We start from the raw sequence: 19080 nt of genomic DNA, 5'->3' as shown, positions 1-19080 counted from the left end.
CAAATGTACTTGGTTAATTGATCATTAGCAAGCATGAGCACCTCTTATAAAAGCTTTTTATCTGGTCCAGAGCAGCAAACATCAGTGTTACAGTCTTCCCTGGAGTAGACATCCCAGCAAATTCACCTTAACGTCAAAACAGTGCACAAAAACCCAAGAGCTACATCTCAGACTCCACCAAAACAAAACCTTTGCTCATCCACTGACTTTGTCCTTTTAAGTTGTCCCATGGACCCATGGTTGCTTCTGTCAAGCTAAAATGGAATGTGCAGCATTCAGAGTGCAGCTCACCTCAAACTTACATGATGTAAACAAAAATGGAATAAACCAGCACTGTGCACAAGTTTTGACAAATGTTGCTGGTCACTTGTCCCTAGCAGAGGTGTGGCTGACAGCAGTGCACTGCTGGATCAACATCTGCCTGCACAGGAATCTTACAATGATGAGCTGCAAGAAGCTCCCAGAAACCACAGGACATCAGCAGAGATCTGAGCTGTTTTTGTTGTAGACAGAACCACACAATGCTAATCAGGTGGTTTTAATGCAGGAACTGATCAGTGTAGTGTATAATGTATACAGTCTCTAACATGATAACCTATGAATTAAAGTAGATACTCTCTAAAGTATTTATATGTAAATGCTTTATTGGACAGGAATAAAATGATTGTGCTTTTTGCACACAAATAGGATGCAGTGCTATTGTGAACTGATGCACACACAAGGTGACACTGGCCTCTCCTTCACCTGAGCTCATTGCTACTGCAGCGATTATACCACAGAGTTCGGCCTGGAGGTTAAATATCTGCTGTCATCACTTCAGTAAAGACCGAGCAGCAAAATGATGAAAACACGTTATCTCCATTGTGATGATCTCAGCCTGCTAGCAATAAACACCATGCATAAAAAGGTCATACAAGTACTGCGTTCAGCTATGTTATGCATGCAGCACGCTGTCAGCTGCAGACAGTCAAAACAGTAAAAGCAACACAGACAGAAAACTGACATCTGCAAAGTGAGCAGAGACAAAATCTTCTTTTTTTTAAAAAAAAAATTCTGAACACAAAAGAAATGCAGATTTCAATCAGTGTGACAGTGAAGGACCACACACACACACACACACACACACACACACACACACACACACACACACACACACACACACACACACACACACACACACACACACACACAAATGCAGACACAGAAATAATATGCATCCATCCGTTCTCATTCAGGCCTTCTGCTGACACTCTTATCAGGAAGAATTAAGCGTTTAAAGAGATGTCGCCCACAAATTGTCGTTTAATTAATCAACAGTGGAGATACAAGCAATCTTTCAGTTAGAAAGAAGCTTCAGGGGACAACATAGTAATGAGGGTTGGAAATTATCTTTAAAAGTAAGGGGGGAAATAAAAAAGATAGTCTCATGTAAAGAATAAGTAATGATTTTTAATGAAGCTGGCAGCATCACACTAGACACAGAAATGTCAGTACATTCATCAGATAGGTTTGACTGTCATGGTGCACAGATAATTTTAATGACTTTTGGTGAAATCTTGAAATCTTGGTCATTTTCACTTGTCTAGAAAAATGTTGTGTCTATTAGCACCAACCAGCAGAAGGCTGATACTGGACTGTGATTGGTGTTGATGGGTAGGGGACGTTCAAGTTCATTTCAACTGGTCATTAATGTAAGTGAACCAATCACATGCCAGCAACTCAGTGCATTTAGGCACCGCAGCATTGCGCTGATGACCCGCTGAGCATCGGAATGAGGTAAGATAAGATAAGATAAGATAACCTTTATTAGTCCCACACGTGGGAAATTTGTTTTGTCACAGCAGGAGTGGTGAAGGTCAAAGGAGATTTGAATGTGACTTTGAATGTGACCTGTGTGTAAACTGCTGATCCACTGGCATTTTCTCATACAACCATCTCTATGGTCTACAGAGGTTGTTCTGAAAAAGAGAAAACAACAACAAGAACTCTAATGACCATAACCAAGATATGCAGATGAGCATCTCTGAACACATAGTATGTCACAACTTGAAGCAAATGGGCTACAGCAGCAGAAGACCACACTGGGTACCACTCCTGTCAGCTAACAACAGGAAGCTGAGGCTACAGTTCACACAGGATCACCAAAATCATTAGATTAGAAGATTCAAAAATGTTTCCTGTTCTGAGTCTTTCTTTCATTCAGATGGTAGGGTTAAAATTTGGTATAAACATGAAAGGGTGGAATCCATCCTTGCTTATTCCCAGGATCTACATCACATCTGACCAGTCACATTGTTATGATGTCACAACTTTGTGACTTGGGAAAAAACCTGCCGATCTACACTCAGGAAGAAAATCTAAAAAACAGGGGCAGTTAGGGTTTCAGTTTTGTATGCAGTGTTTCCACATAGCAAAACTATGACATCACTACAATGTGAATAGTCACTTGCAATGTTGAACCAAAACTAATGTTCCTGAATCAACATTAGTTTTGTTGATTCAGGAACAGCAACAACACAACAATAGAAGGTGTACCTAATAACGTGAGTTTTCTGGTTGATTTGTGCATTTGTTTGTTTGTTTTTTATTTCAATAGCATGAAAATGTATGTGTTAAATCGTCTAAGGAGCTTGGAAAGAAAAGCATCTGGACTTCTTTAAGTTGATTGAAGACGTTTCACCTCTCATCCGAGAAGCTGAGAGGTGAAACGTCTTCAAGCAACTTAAAGAAGTCCAGACGCTTTTCTTTCCAAGCTCCTTAGACTATCCTTTATGCCCAAACAGACGAGCCAATAATATTCCAATTGTTCTTAACCATTAGCTGTGTTTAATGAGTATTAGCAATGTTAGCATGCTAATTCACTAAACTGATGAAAACAGGTGAGCGTGACTGCTTTGAGGATTGTGATGTTAACCTTTAAGTCACAGCAGTGCTGATCCTGCTCCAACACTGAGTCAGAAATCGGGCTTCAACATCTTTATGTGGGTGCTGGGCAATAGTGAGGGTTGACTGAGTGGGTGAGTGAAGTGCTGCTGTGACTGAAACATCTGTTTCATCCATTTCACATGTTTGTTGCTTCAAATTTGGCAAAGCTGTAGGTGAAGATTTTTGTAACAATTTATAGCCTTATGATAAGGAGACTTATTGTACACTCCTCTTATCCATGGAGCTCAAAGATTTTCATTTTGGCCAATTTTAAACTTCCACCTTTAGACTTAATAACTACAGAAACTACCAGCAAGCTTGTCTTACTGGCTTTACCTATTAAGTTGCCTGCATAAATGTAATGACAGAGAATGACTGCAAGATTTAAGCAGTTTACTTGATTTTCACCCTTTTTTCCTTGAAAATGGTCATTTTTCCAGCAGGTTGGGCAAAACACAAGAAAAGCATCACATTATGAGGGTTTTCCTTAAGGACATCAATAGCAAACATCTATTGCATAATATTCATGAGGAACTGCTGTGTTCCTTTTTTAAAAAATTTAAATGAAAGTTATTTAAATGTTGTATGTTCAGACAGATAAGTTCTGGATTACTGCAAAGTCAGCATGGCTCATTTTGCTTTTAAATCAGACGCCTCCAGACTCCAGATAAAACACCCAATTTTCCAGATGTAGTGTAAACTATTACTCACTCGTGCACTGACACACGTGTGTGAGCACGTGAACGCTTCCAGGCAGCATCCTATTACTCTTTTAAGTTTGAAGTCCATAAACAATAAACAGCTATATTCAGCACACCTCAGCCATCACCCTGTGCTCAGTGAAAGCAGCAGATTTATATCGCCGCTGGGATTAAGGCAGTGTGGAGTTTAGAAATGGTGCGACAAGATAAGGAACAAACACTTAAGAGAAAGGAAAAAAACAAGTCTTCAGTCAGTTTATCATCCTGTAAATGCAAAAGTACATTTCAGGGACAATGAGTCCATCTGTTTATGCTGAAAAGGCTCAGCGGGCTCAGACAAGCCATTATCGCTGTGGCCAAAATAAGCATGATAAGAAAACAGCTTCATCTTATCTGTGTTGTCACTATGCAGTTCCACATATACAGCATGTGAATGAAAAAATATACAGAGAGAGGCACTTCCTAAATGGTGCAATGCTGCCCCCTGGCAGTGCTTAAACATAAACAAGGGCTCAGACAGATGAGATGTTTCACTGATGCTTCACCAGGCAGTCAAATATTATAGTCAATATTCATCACATCACATAAGAAACCATTCAGACACTGTCAACCTAAATTAAGGCCACAGACAGTCAAATAAGAGTCACACATACCCCTAAAAACCTTCTTTAAAAGTGCAACATTCATCTCCCTGAGAGAAAAAGAGAGAGTTTATCTAGTTCTGAAAGTTCAAAATTTGCGGAAAACCTCCATGACAGCGAGGGTTGTGCTCTGTCCAAAGATGAATGCTCCAACTACAATCGTTATGACTCCCCAAGCCGTTAAAATCGCCCTGAAATGATAAAAATGCAATCAGGTGATCGGGAGCATCAAGTGACAGATCAGTGCAACAGCAATAAAAGAAAAACAGAAAATTCAGAAGCATTTATCAGTCTGTCCTTTAGCCAGAAATCCTTCACTTCTGAGACACTGGATCAAATTTACTGTGCAAATAAAAGCCCAGAGAGGGAGACATTACCTCACAGCCATTTCTGCTGTCTGTTACTGAATCTAAGAGTCATGCAAAATAAATTCACAATATTTCCTGAAAAATCTCCAGGAAGTAAAAATTTCCACATAAAATACTGTCTAACATACATTTATTCTTTAAACATTTGTCTACCTGTACAAACTGTTGCATGTTCAGCATGTTCCATTTATCTGGATACACTGATTTGAATAGAGATACTAGCTGAATGAATTAGAATAATACATGGATTGTTTCTGTCTGCTCACCTGACTCTTGAAGAGATGTTCTCAGTTTGCATGGTGAACACTAAGCAAAGACCTGCAACACACAAAAACACACCACACAAGGGCCTGGGTTACAACGACGTCCTTGTACACCTTTCTCTTATTTTTGTATTGATTGTATATGATAATAAAGGGCTAAATATGTCATTACAAAACAATAAAAGTCACATTAAAGTGAATGTTGCTGCTACCAGGAAATATAAAGATGAAGAAGGCGCTGATTCCACCAATGATGCTGATGACGTCGCTCATGTCAGGTACAAACATGGCAATGACAAGCGTGAAGGTGATCCAGGCCACCGTGAGAACAACTCTACAGCGATTCTCAAACGAATGAGTGACGATTCCCCGGTAATGTCTGCGAACTCGTAACATCAGGTTCAGAATGACTGACCTGTTCCACACACAGAAACACAACATGGCAGTAAGCATGCTCAGAGTCAGAAAATTAAAAACATCTCCACCCTGGTGAGACTTACCTCCCGAGAAGAAGAATAATTGGGTAGATGGTGATAATTGATATTCCGAAAAGTAGCCTGGAAACGATCATGACCACATCATTTCCTGGATATGACATCAAAATATCTGAGGCTACGTCTTCTCCAAATGTCAAGAAGCCGTACACACCTGGAGAGGAAGAGAGCGGGTTTGATAGAGAGCTGCCAAATAAGCAGATAATACGCTTGTTTTGGGAGGGGACTCACCAGTTAGAGTGTAAATGAGCAAGCAGAAAAGCATGGAGAGCACAGAAATGACCGCCCAGTGGGAGATCTTCTGGTTCTCCATGCTACTGTAGATCGCTATACAGGCTTCATGGCACTGCAAACACACACAAGCACACTGTCAGAATATTTGAATAAAATCCAGGCTGTCTTTTGATGATGCTGAACAGTGAGTTCATTTTAGCATGACACAAATGTAAACATCCTTACTGGAGATGACAGGGAAGCATATACATATATATAATTATAAATAATAAAACCAATCGGGAAAATTTGTTTTTATAGTTTCTGGTAAATAATCTTGATTTCAGTAAGTGTGACACCCTCCTGTTTATCTCCTCATTCTTTAAAATATATATAAAGACTTAAGGCAGGGGTGCAATCTGCAAAGGTATACCTAATAAATTGGCTATTAGACTGTATTATATAAAGGGAACATTAGGAAGTGAACAGTTAAAGATGTCCAAAAACAATCCTACCTGAAAGCCAAAGCAAATGGTCGGTACAACACTAAACATCGATGCCCATGAACTCACACTGAAAGACACAGATAGATGTTCAGTAAGGTCGCACACGACAGGAACTTATCATAAGGATATGCATGCATTCGGATTTACTGACCTTTGGCTGTGGTCTGGAGTTATGACTGCGTGACTGTCCATCAGGTAATATTTTACAATCACTGCCACACACAGATATGTAGCAGCCAGTGTCCCCAGCACACTGACACAAAGAGAGACGATGAACTCGCGTAAACATTTACACTGTGAGTCAGGCTGAACACAGGTTAGTGCTGCTTACCTTGTGTATTTCTGGATGCCGATTTCTTTTGGGATGGACAGTGGTAGGATGATTACAAGGCACATGACGAAGAGGGCAAATCGTTGGTCTGTGTACCAGTGGTAGGGCATTCCTGCCTCGCTCGATCCCGTAACTGTCTCATAGAGAGAAATACACACTGGAGACAAAAAAGCGAGAGAAGTTCACAATATTTATCTACTGCAACATGAAAAGCATCAGTAAGCAGGACAACAGGGAGCAAGAACTGTCAAATCCTATAAGATTTAATGGGTCTAGTTGACTAGATTTACAAAACAGTCACACAAATTTTGCTTTTTCCTTTGTGATTTTTTTTATGGCAAGATATCAGTTTTTAAAGTCAGTGGATCAACACACAGAAAGATGAGGCGTCCTGTGAATTTGTTTCAGCCATTTGTCACTAATCTGTATCATGCAGAATCTCTGATTAAAATCAGGAGGCGTTTGGGGGATGGAGTGTGTTTGGAAATCCAATCAAATGATGTGTTTAAAATGGTAACAAAGCAAAAACACTAAAGGAGATTTGAAGGTTTTCAGATAGACAAAACACAACAGGAAAAAAATGAAAACGTGAGATATTCCTGCTCCCAGTCACATGTTTAGCCTAATGCAAGCTAGAATAGAAATTAAAGAGCAGGTGATCTGCAGTCTGTATTAGGTTGCATGGTTACAGGTTACAGGGAACGGCAGCTAAACTGATCAAACTCAGGTGACGACAAAATAATGTCAAATACTCTAGAAAGCAGTGTGAAAACAGAATTCTTACAGGCTTTCTTTTATCCATTTATTTAACCTGCTAAGGAAATAGAAAAGGTAACATTAAAAGTATTAAAAGTTGATAATTTGGGAGTTTTTAGTGCATCAGCAGAGCATTCAGTGCATCACACATTCTGCTGTAATGGGTAACCTTAACCTGCTATCCTGTTAAAACCCCTAAAAATGTTGGCCTTACAGCTAGAGGCTAAGTCAGTGGAGTGGCAGTATTTGTTTGTGCTCATGGTCTGCAAATCTAATGGTTTATTAATATGTGTATAGTTAATGTTAGCAGATATTTTATAAGTGACTTTGTTTCTTGTCATCTTTCCCTGCTGTACATGAACACACAGGTGCAAGGTTTTCATGGCTAGTTCTGGTTGTGAGTTCATGTGCAGGCAGATATTGGAAGGCTGCAAGTCTGGAGTTGAAACAGGACTTCACTGTGTTTGTTAATGGACCACTGACACCCATTCAGCCGTCTTTTTCTGGTCCAGGTCACAGGAGTGGAAGTCTAAGCAGACAGGGGGTGCTGGTCAGATCCTGGTCAGATGATCAAGCCACCTCCACTGGCTCTTTTAGACATAGAGAAGTAGCAGCTTTTCTCTGTAATGCCAGGAGCTGTACATTGTCTCTGCAGGGCCCCCTAAGACCACTGGACCACTGGGTAAGGTGTCAGACAAAGAGAGATTCAGAAAAGCCCCATGATGGTGCCCAGTGTTTAGTGCCTTGGACTGGTTTGGAGTCTAGTGAGAGGCTATGGTGGTCTGATCCCTGATTGCCATCACTGGCTTTAGGAGCGGTGATAAGATAACAATAAAGTTTTTATTTTATTCTCATTTTCCTAGTTAACTTTTCATTGGAAATGAGTTAAAAGGAAAGTTTGGGGTGTAATGTTTTCCTTTCCATCATATTGCATCTGAGAATACCTGTTACACACTTCCAAACTGTTGTCAGTGTCCTCTTTCTTGATATTTTGTTATTTCCAGCTGATACCAAGTAATGTCAGAGCAAAACAGAGAAAGCCATAGAAGAAAGCAAGAATTTGGTTACTGATTACCAAGGCACGGATGCCACAGGTGAAGCTGTTTCTCTTAAAGCTAAAGAAAGCAAAGAGGAAGGCAAAGGTCTCGCTCACATTTCTCCAGCTGATCCTGGACCACCACGAGGAAGGCAACACTTATCATGAAGAGGTTGAAGCAGAAACAGACTTCACAGAGTTTCCCCACGGCTCGTCCACACACTTCTCTCACCACGTCCTGATACGTCTTCTGTCTGCTGACAGATGATGCATAGCCGAGGACGACCAGGCCGCTGATGAGGAAAACCAGAGACACCTGAAGGGGCATCAAAGGGATCAGCTTAACGCTAATCTTCACTCACAGACCACAGTGATGATATCACAAACTATGAGACAACAAGGCTGTGGGTATAGGTGTTTAAAAAAAGACACCTGAAAGAAGAAACATGCAAAGAAAGAAAAATATGCCAAAGCCTACATGTTTAAAATATTCGGTCTTTCCAACCAGTAATCCAAAACACTCAGGTTAATAAGATCGATGTCAAAGTGAACACTCTCTCTTTCTCTCCTGGGGGAAACTGAGCACAGGGGAAATGAGATGAGGAAGAAGTAAGAGTAGACAGGTGGCTCACAGAATAAAACAGAAAGTAACTATTACAAACTAGACACACACATGCACAGCAGCTTAACACTCAGGGAAAGAACAAATCCCAGGACTCTGAAAAGTGCATCTCAGCATTTTTAACACTGCAGGAAATTAAATGATTAAACAATATCTGCGTGCAAGTTATAAGTTGCAGCTGCTGTAACCAAAGTGACCGTTACAACAACTGGTGTTAAAAATATAAAATATATAACAACAGTTACATGAGACAAAGATGTCAAGCTCTGTGCCCGCTGACCTCTTTGGCCCATTCTTGGAAAGCATGCAGTAATAAGTCCATGAGATACACACACACACTGCTTTTCCAGCAGTCAGATGCAGTGCACTGAAAGTTTAGATCTTCACCTAAAGTGGAAGCTTCATTAGAGCTCACGTGTTAAATCTATGCGTCTCTTTCACACCAAGGAGCCAGAGAGAGGGATGGTGAATCCATACTGAGCCCATGCAGGTTGTAGACCAACAGACAAAGTAACCTCTGGGGGAGGGGGACATATAAAACTGTTGAATTTTGACCTAAATTATTATGTTTCAATATTTTAGATGATTCTTTGTAAACAACACTAACTCCAGCAGCATGTTAGATCCTGTACTCACCAGCTCCACACTGACTGCAGTGGTGACTCCCCCTGCCTTCTGAAAGGCCCAGGGGAAGTTGAGCAGTCCGGCTCCCAGGGCAGACTTCAGCATGATGAACACCGCACCGAACGAGCCGAGCCGCGGGGGGTCCGCGTGAGATGCCGATCGGGCCAGCAGGCTGATGCTCTCCCGGGCCAGCTCCTCCATGATCCAGAACCAACACACAGACTCACAGAAACACCAGAAACTATTCTTGTGCACCCAGAAACCTGCAGTTCACGTGTTCGACTCCCTCTGTATCTCCAGAAGTAGTCTCAACCTGGTGAGCTGTAAACTGTGCCAATATATAGACCCACACACCCGCACACACACGACTAACATGGTCTAATTAGACTTTTCGACTATTAAAAATTTCACTCTGAGGTGAAAAATTTGACAGTAAGGTGAGCATGTTTACTTCTGCCCGCTCCGCCATCCCTTTATGTCTGTCTCTGATGCTTGCTGATGAAGAAGCCTAACTGAGCAGTGAGGCAAGTTTGATAAATGAAATCAAATCAAATATATGATGTTTCATCAAAGCTGACAAACTTGCAGTGACATCAGCAGACTGACCTGCTGAGTGTTTCCGGGAAGAAATATTCAACTAATTCCATTTTACTCTCTTGTTTCTTTCTATATAAACAGTCCCAGCGCATCTCACACTCGTTAAGGACAATAACACCCACCTCAGGGGGGAAATTGACAGAGAAATAAATACAATTGTTCATTTTATTCTTATTTCTTATTAATTTCACGCATTATGTACACAGATCATAGAGTTGGTGCTCAGTTCAGCTGACAGCTTTAAAGTGTTTACATCCTGGTAGAATAAACCCCCGGCCACATGGATTGGACAGCCCAATCTAATACACTAGGAATTCATAATCCCTGCCATGTTTTATGCTACACACCATCTGCTGTAGAGCATCGCTCAAAAGCGGATGAGGACTCAGTTGAGAACAAAAATAAGTAAAAAAAAAACAACAACATGAAAACATGTTAATGGCCAGGCATTGCGGCTCCTCCTTTGAGTCTCACGGTGATGGAGATCGACTCCGGTGACGATCATGATACAGAGATTTGAGTGAGCAGGTCTGCGAAGGTGTTCTGGGGACAGACAAACTATGTAAGGGACGGGTCATCAAACTAAGATATAAATAGATGTTTTTATATAAAGAATTCAAAATGTATTTTTGCAGGCTACACAAAGATCTATTTGTTTCTTTAAAAATATTTAAATTGAACTTAAATTGAGTTTGTTATGAATTGGGCAAATACATTTTTGCGTGTCTTCATTAATTAGTTGATTTATATTTAATTTCACCAGAGTTGTAGCCCCAAATTCTAACAATTACTGAGTACTGCTGCCATTTTTTTATCACATAGGTGCCACAATGGTGTAATAGTCAGTGCTGTCACCACACAACACGAAGGTCCGGGGTTTGACTCCCACAAGTACACACTTTGCACTTCTTGAGCGGAGTTAGCATGTTGGGTTCTCTCTAGCTTCCTCCCACACTCCACGATATCTGCATTAAGTAATTTTTTTCTAAACTGGCCCCAGGTATGAATGTTATCATGAAAAGTTATCTGTCTTTGGATGTTGACCCTGATTGGCTGTGCTGCCCAGTGGCAGTTGCGCCCCATGACCCTGAATTAGATAAGCGAATTGGAACTGGGTATAGAAGAGCTCAAAAATAGGCTTTTTAATCTATAAACAGTGTAGCTCTAACCCTAACCCTCTAGGTGGATTCCACCCATTTTCAGTGTAATTCTTAATTATCTTCATAGGAACACACTGTCTTGTCTGTTTTGCACTCTTTGACAAACACTCCAAGTTTAGATTCCTGCCTAAACTAAAAGACTGCTTTTAAAATGTGTTCATTTAGGCACGGCAGCTTTTCCCCTTTCTGTTTGTGGCGACCTGCCATGTTATGTGCAGACTCACTGAGGGTCGTATTAAAATTCAGTCTTCGTGTACTAGTGAGGATTTTAATCTGTATCTGTATCTGTTTAGACAGAGCAAAATGCTTTTTGATGGCAGTCTGATGGATTTCAGGCCAAAACTGGAATCAGATAAATCTGTAATAGAGATGGCACGATACCACTTTTTTATGTCCGATACTGATACCGATATCATAAATTTGGATATCGGCCGATACCAATATGAATCCGATATAGTGTGTTTTTTAATAAATAAAACTGTTTTTTAATATCTTGCTGCATTTTGTATAAGTTCAAACTCAAGTTTAAAAAAAATAAAACACTAAAGCTATTCTGTTATACCTGTATGCAAAAAATACACTGCACCCAAAAAATTTCATAGTTTAGCAATACTGATCAATCTAATAAACTTAAACCTACTCCATCCTCCCTATTCTGGTATTTTAAAGAGTAAGCAACCTAACTAATAGGGTTCTAAAACTCCCAGCAAAAAAAAAAAAATAGGGAACCACCCCCCACCTTATGATGCTTAATCGACATAATCAACTTTAATTTGATGCAGTGTGAAAAAAATGCACAGAAATCAATTATTTTTCAAGAATAATTAAATCGATTCAACATCTTTGTTCAACAGAAGTTTAAACTGCACAGATGGTATCTTCCCAAAGGAAAAGTACTATAGCTTACTTGGGTATATTAGACTTAATAGTTACTATATACAGTAATGGACTTCTATACATTTTACATCAGATTAAAACGTTGTGTGTAAAATTCAGACAATTAATTATTAAAAGCTGGACATTTTAAATGAGAATAAGAAAGAAAAGTATGTCTTTGTGCCCCCCTTTTCCCTGTTCATGCCCTATCGGCCCCCCTGGCTAAACTTTGCTAGATCCGCCCCCGCACAGTTACCAGCCGTCAGCTACGTAGAAAAGGATCCTGGTGTAGAAAGTAATATTAAATAAATCCTAACAACAGATTATCAAGCTTAAACGTGCTGCTGTTGTTCAGCCGCTGGTTTCCTCTTTCTGGCGCGAAGTGGGCAATAAACAAAGAAGAGAGACGGACAGAAAAGCTGATCAGCTGATCATTAATCAGTTTCACAATTGAAGTAGCAGCAAGGAGAGGGAGGGAGAGAGAGAGGCAGTCGCTCCATATATCGGTTGTTAAGCTTAACGCGGGGATGCTTTACAAACATTCAGAGATGAACTTACACACTTGCTTTACTTCTCTCTGGGAAAACTTCCTCGGAGATGAAATGCCGGTTTGGTAGTGAGGCTACAAATACACACAGCGCTCTATCACGTGATGCATACTGCTCCGAGTGCTAAGGTTATGGGCCGAGTTAAGCCATGTTGCAAGTTTTGTGAGGTACTTTTTTGATATTTAATGGATCGGATTACATCTTTTATTTCTCTCTGATATCCGAACCAGTAATTTAGGTCAGTATCCGACCAATACCGATGCGTAATATCAGATCGGTCCATCTCTAATCTGTAGTGCAAACGGAATGAGACATACACACTTAAAACTATGAAAGAGCGCTGGTCAGGCTAACCTGTGAGATTTGGATAATCTGGTGGTTGATAAATATTAAAGCTATTTAAGGTCTACCTGAGGTTCCCTTGACTGCCACAGCATCAGTCATCACTCCTCAGATGATGTTCAAGTCTTCCTACCTACGGTGTTTATCTGCTCTGAGGCCACTGAGACTGATTTTAAGTGTTTTGAGGTGCAACCTGCTACACAGTGGATGAATAAAGATAGATGAGATTAATCATGACTCTGCTGTTATGAAACAGCTTAAGGGTATTAAGATTATACACACACACACACACACACACACACACACACATAAAACCTGACTCAGAGCATTTGATTTTAGGATAAGTAATAGTTTCAATCACTCAGCAAGATTGTGTCATGTATGTTAACATACCTTCCATGGTGAAAAATCACAGTGACGTAAAGTTGCATGTCCCACTAAATAATGCAAAACTAGAAAATGATGCAGCAAATACACCAGTGATGTGTAAACCAGTGAAAGAAATTAAAAACATTTTTACAAATGACAATTACACACTAAAGAGACTCAGACTGCTGACTAATGTGCTTGTTGTCCTTTATGCTTCATTACTGTCCAAGGAAATGTTTATTGCATGCTTTTTGTGCATTTTATTGAGACATGTGCACACTGTTCCCACAGGAGACATCTTTAAACTGGGTTAAAGTCACATGAAATAATAACATGTAGCAGCACATCAGAGAGTCTGTCGTCACATAAATCTGATTTCATGTCGTTAAACCAGTCAAACAGGGTGATGACTTAAACCTACTGCACAAAAACACAGTTCGCCCCCCTCGCTGATAATACTCTCCTCCGGATCACACCTGATTAGGTTGCACGCAGATCTGAACACCTGGCGTTACAGCATGCCTCAAAATCTCCTTTGTCCTCAAATCATGGGACACTGGTGATGAACTGCAGCAGGGCTAAAAGATATATATTTTTCATAACCAGAGCTTTTCTTTCAGCTAAGTTGACACATTAAAGAGATGTGGGGAAAGGGTTTATTCTTCCTTACATTAACTGTTCGTTCTTCTATAGCAGAATAATAAATATTAGATTATGCGAATTTAATCAAAATCATTTAAACTCTTGCAGTGATTGAAAACTTGGTGGACTTCATGTAAGAGGCTTCTGTCTGACAGAAGACAGGTCTTCAATTTTTTTCAATGCGTCAATGCTGTATTAGTGTCCTGAACCAAACATTTCAAACTGATCCAGTTATAGCAATCCTTATTTAAGGATTATGATGAAAGTGACTTGTATGGATTGTGTGCCCTTGTTTGTTTGGATTGTAGGGGCAGCAGGACTGTGACGGCCTGCTGGCATCACTCTGACCGAAGGGTTAATATGGGTTAACTAACTCCTGAGCAGAACTAGCAGCATGCTGCACGCAGGGAGCAGTACAGTGAAGAGCGTGGGGCTGTGCTTGTGTGTTTGCCCTTTCAGTGTTTCCTGGTTTGTCTGGTCGGACGTGGGGGGGCTCTGAGCTGCAGGCACGGTGCTGGGTGGGAGCGTTGTGCGGCTGGCGCACATGTTGTAGAGGTTTCCAGAAAACTCTGTCTTCCTGGACTCTTGTCTTAGAGACTCCCAAACAGCTGCTGCTTCTCCAGGACAGCCGGCCAGAGCTGAGTTGGCACAAACGTGAAATGCATTCCAGGACCTTGAAAGAACCAGGACAGGAAGAGAGGTTAGCATCTCCAACACAATAATAACCCAGTATGTTAAAGTAATGAGATTACTACAGCGTTGATAAGTAGCAGACTTCCTGTGGTTTATCACTTCTCTGGTGTCCTGCAGGACCCTCTGACATCACTTTTGGGTCACAGACTTAAGACAGCTCATTTTCTGGTAATTCGAAGGAGACCTATTATGTTTACTTCCAGCTTCATATTTTATTCTTAAGGCCTTTGCACACAGCGCATTGTTAAAAAAAAAAAAACTATTTCACTCGCTGGGCCCACGTCCTCATTTTAGGTTTGACAGTGTTTTTAGTAGATAAAAGTGAAGGCTTGGACATGAACTGAGCTGCGGTTTGGGGAAGGCCTCGAAGGGGACTGGCGATGGCTCCCGGGCCTGGCAGATCCCCATGCACCGTCTTTCTGAAGCAGGTTTGTGTGACGTGTACACACTGTAAATATATTTTTGTGAAGCTTTTTACCTCAAAAATGCACCACTAAGCAACTGAGTATATCAAGCACTGATGAGCTGGCCCTGATGTTTCTAAACAAAAATCATAAGAAACTGAGATTCATCCGATTCTCATGAGAAGGATGCTTTCATACATATTTAAGGATGTCAATGAGGCAGTTTGAGCTGTTGTTGGAAGACCTGTAACAACTTCTGAGGATGCAGAGATCCAGTTGACCCAGAGCAGCAACTAGCAGTGTGTCTGAGGTAAACCAGTATTATCTTACCAATTCCAGATCACTCGCATTTTAACCTACAAGCTCACTGGTTGCCAGATGCAGTGGCCTGATTGGTCAGATCTGTTTATCTGGAACTGAAAAACTAAATTTGATTCATAAATTCATCCAGCGATAATATGTTTGGTATGCATTAAAAACAGGTGAGTCCAAAAAATATTTTGAAAGGACAAAGAAACACAGCCCTTCAGCTCTTGATCTGTGACCTCAGTGAACACTTTCCCAAAGGCTGTGTGGTTTCAGTCACTAGTTTCAAGTCTCATTAACATAACATTAAAAAAATGACAGACTGACACACACAAACACACACCTGCAGATGGCATCGATGTCCTGTGTGCTCTGCTCTTTTTGTGTGTCCACTAAACTGTCCCCGAGTGTGAGTAAACACTGAGCAAAGCGCTTGTAGATGGAACCACATGAAACAGGGATTGCAGCGCTGAGACACACGGGGACCAAGCCTGGTGGAGAGGGAAAGACAAGACACAAGCATATTTGAACACTACAAAAAGATCATTTTATCTAAAGAAGGTCGATGCTCTTTCTCACAATTGAGCACTAAAGACATATAAAACACTCCTTTTTTCAGTGCAGAAGAAATGAATGCATACATGAGGAGACTGTAAATACAGTGTTACTAAACTAAAAGGTTATGATGGGAGAAAAATAAAACCACTAGATTGTTGAGGATTTGAATACAATGTTTGTATGTTCATAGTTGTGATCCATCAGGTTCTTAGATGGATCAAACAGATACAGAAATATGTTGTATTCCATTCATCTGGAGGGATTATACACCCTCAGAGCCAAATTCCATGTAGCACTATAAAGCCATGTATAAGCTGTATGGTTGCATCGGTCAGTCCACATATAACATGTCATATAAAACATGTCCTTATGTAGTTTGAGTTTTCACTGAAACCTTCCTGAAAAGCTGAGACACAAGGTCTGACTGGAGCACTGATTTGGGAGTAAATCTGTACTGCAAGATCGCTTTCAGTTTGTCGTTGGCCTCGAACACATTCGTTTGCCAGCAGACCTGATGAGCTGTTCCAGGGTCACCCCTAAAACCATAAACATCAATCTGATGCTAAACCAGCCTTCATTTTTCTGGCTCCAGGCTTTACACAGAAATTTGGATGCTCTCTTTCTAATGTACTGGATGTGACTGAGTGCAGTTTGTCTAATTTCTGCCTTTGTGGTTCAGAACTACTGTTGGCTCTGGACAAGCTGCTTACACGGGGTGTAAAGAACACTGATCTTATTTTATATATCACTGAATATTGAAGCATTGATATTTGAATTAAAGAACAGAGCTTAAACAGCAATCCTAAAGGAGATCTGGCTGTCTGTATACATTTGACCAGAGGATATAAAACAAAAGTTAAATATGCATTGCAAAAACAAACCGCTTGTCTGAAAAATTAGCTCAGAAATTGGTGACATCTAGGACATTTTTGCCTTTTCTCCACACGCCACTTGGAACTTTTGTGATTCAATCAGTCTAAGACAACCTTGTTTCTGCCTAATGCCAGTGCACGTTATTAGCTGCATCATTAAACCCCTGATGTTTTGCTTTTGCTTCTCTGTGTTCTTTCTTTGCAGATGTTTTTTAATAGCTGTCTCTGCAGAAATGTAATGAATTCCTGTTGCGAAATTTCCATGTTACTTGGTAGATTTTTCCACAAATGAGCTTCATTCATAAAATGCGGTTGCACGCTTCACCACCACTGCAAGTCACAGCTAATTGCATTATGGTTCCCGGTTGTTGGAAAGTGTTCTCATGAGCACAATGTCTCCAGGGATTTTCTTCGTGTTTTCCACAAATGTTCAGTTGAACTCGAGGATGAACTGATTACGTTTCTGCACTCAAAGGTCAAAGACATTGTGACCTCAATAAATATGTTGCTTTGTGATAACTCAGTAGCTCCAATTAAGACAGAATTTCACACAAATGACAAATGGAGATAAAATGATGATGTTGTGACTTTTATATGCAAAAGGATAAAGGTCGTGTTCACTGCAATGCCTTAATTTAGTGCAGAAACATCCTTCTGGCAATTATTCAAGGGCATTATGTAGCTATGTTAAAAAGTCAACCCCAAAAACCTTTATATTGTTAGGACAGCCAAGGTGGAAGCAGAATTTGCATTATTTACTATTAATAAAAACCTTATATAAAGATAATAACATAAAATATAAAATAATATATAATAAATATATTTAATATAACTTATACAATAATAAATATTACCACAAGCATCTTACAGGGTGCCTGAGCTTCTTCTGAAACTGATTATTTTCTTCTGCATCAACTTATTTACCCTTTTTTAAAAATTTGCGAGAAATCCAGCCACAGATACTCTGAACAAAAATAAAAGTAGCAGAAAAATTGAGCACAAAATGAAAAAGTGGTTAATCAGTTAATCATTTCAGCTGTACCTTTATGAACTTCTGAGTAGTTTGATTTGTGATAAAAAAAAAACAACAACATATTTTGTGTGTTCTCTATGTTATATATGCTCAAATCTACATAATTCAAATACTGAATAACATTAATACTAATATAATAAATGTAGCAAAGTAAAAAACTTCTGACTTTTTAAAGTCTGCTCTGAAGACTATTTATTTAACCCTGACTCGAAACTCTGCACATGGTTTCCTGTGTACCCAGACTTAGTGTATGTGTACAAATGGCAAATAAAAAAAATGAATCTAATCTTTATCTCTAAGATAAATGGTTTTGTTTCCCTGGGAGAAAGATTCTGTAACCGAAGAGTGTAATTGATATCCTGCATTGCACTGGGTATCTATTTTATTCTATTTTATTGTTTCCTTTTTTTTAAATCAATGTGTGCTTGGAAAAAAGATTTTAATCTGAAAGATATTACAGTAAAGTAAAGGTTAGATCAAATTTAATATGTGTTGTAGCAGAAATATAACGTGGTATGAAAAGAAGGCTCCAATTTGTCCTCAGCTAAATCTACTTAGTTTCATTCCATTGGTGTTCACACTCAAATACACAATGTTGTACACCTTTCTGCATGCACACACACAAACACACAAACAGCCTGGAGAACATTTCATTAAGGTAAGCGCATTTGTAAAACCTTTCTCATTAATATCAGAACAATCTGAAGGGAACATCCCTTATAAGCCATCTGAACTTCTCTGGACCTTTTCTGACAAACCTGAAAGTGCAAAGAAATTGTATATCCGTATACAGACGCAGGACAAAATTGGGGCAGTGAAGAGCACACTCAACACTTACAAAGTTTTCCCACAAGACTGGATTGCACACAAACACGTACAACACGGTCACACTACAACTGGAGAGTACGGCAAGTTCCTTACTGAGGCAGAGGGCGATGGGCAGCAGCACCGTCGAGCTACCTGGATGGGACTTCATTGTTTGGCTCAGAAGTCCCGTGGAGCCGAGTACCACCCCCGAGCAAGAGGCTCTGATGTGAAGCTCCCACTTGACGTAAATCCAAAAAGTGCAAAATTCCTGGCCTAAAATGTGGTTTTTCCGACCGTCCGTGGGGAATTTATCAGATGGCAAAAGTACAGCAATGCACGGAGGCACAACCCAGCTGGATTAACAGTGAAAGGGACCAATGCATCACAGAGAGT

The 19080-nt window shown here is 40.1% G+C and overlaps 2 protein-coding genes across 3 annotated transcripts; both read right to left on the bottom strand.

Moving 5' to 3' along the window:
• Positions 1-1429: 1429 nt before the first annotated feature.
• On the bottom strand, positions 1430-9815 carry slc38a8b (solute carrier family 38 member 8b). Of its 2 annotated transcripts, none has more exons than XM_080885081.1 (10): positions 9493-9815; positions 8352-8550; positions 6443-6599; positions 6263-6364; positions 6121-6178; positions 5624-5738; positions 5399-5546; positions 5111-5313; positions 4902-4953; positions 1430-4458 (listed from the first exon to the last, which is right to left on the bottom strand). In XM_080885081.1, exons 1-10 carry the CDS (start codon positions 9679-9681, stop codon positions 4356-4358), a joined length of 1326 nt encoding a protein of 441 aa, XP_080741207.1. In that variant the 5' UTR covers positions 9682-9815; the 3' UTR covers positions 1430-4355. The 2 variants fall into 2 exon arrangements, with proteins under 2 accessions (XP_080741207.1, XP_080741208.1); XM_080885082.1 differs by lacking the exon at positions 9493-9815 and adding an exon at positions 9102-9200.
• A 4568-nt stretch (positions 9816-14383) lies between these two features.
• nrn1lb (neuritin 1-like b) lies at positions 14384-18856 on the bottom strand (the record flags this gene model as incomplete). The annotated part of the gene is made up of 3 exons (XM_080885186.1): positions 14384-14687; positions 15761-15908; positions 18802-18856. The coding sequence occupies 3 exons, from the start codon at positions 18854-18856 to the stop codon at positions 14384-14386; spliced, it is 507 nt and encodes a 168-aa protein (XP_080741312.1).
• Positions 18857-19080: the final 224 nt, after the last annotated feature.

Source organism: Rhamphochromis sp. 'chilingali' (assembly GCF_963969265.1).
Source record: "Rhamphochromis sp. 'chilingali' genome assembly, chromosome: 6".
NCBI lineage: Eukaryota > Metazoa > Chordata > Actinopteri > Cichliformes > Cichlidae > Rhamphochromis > Rhamphochromis sp. 'chilingali'.
The sequence above is the reverse complement of the archived record's forward strand: the minus strand, read 5'-3'. Positions and strand labels throughout refer to the sequence as shown.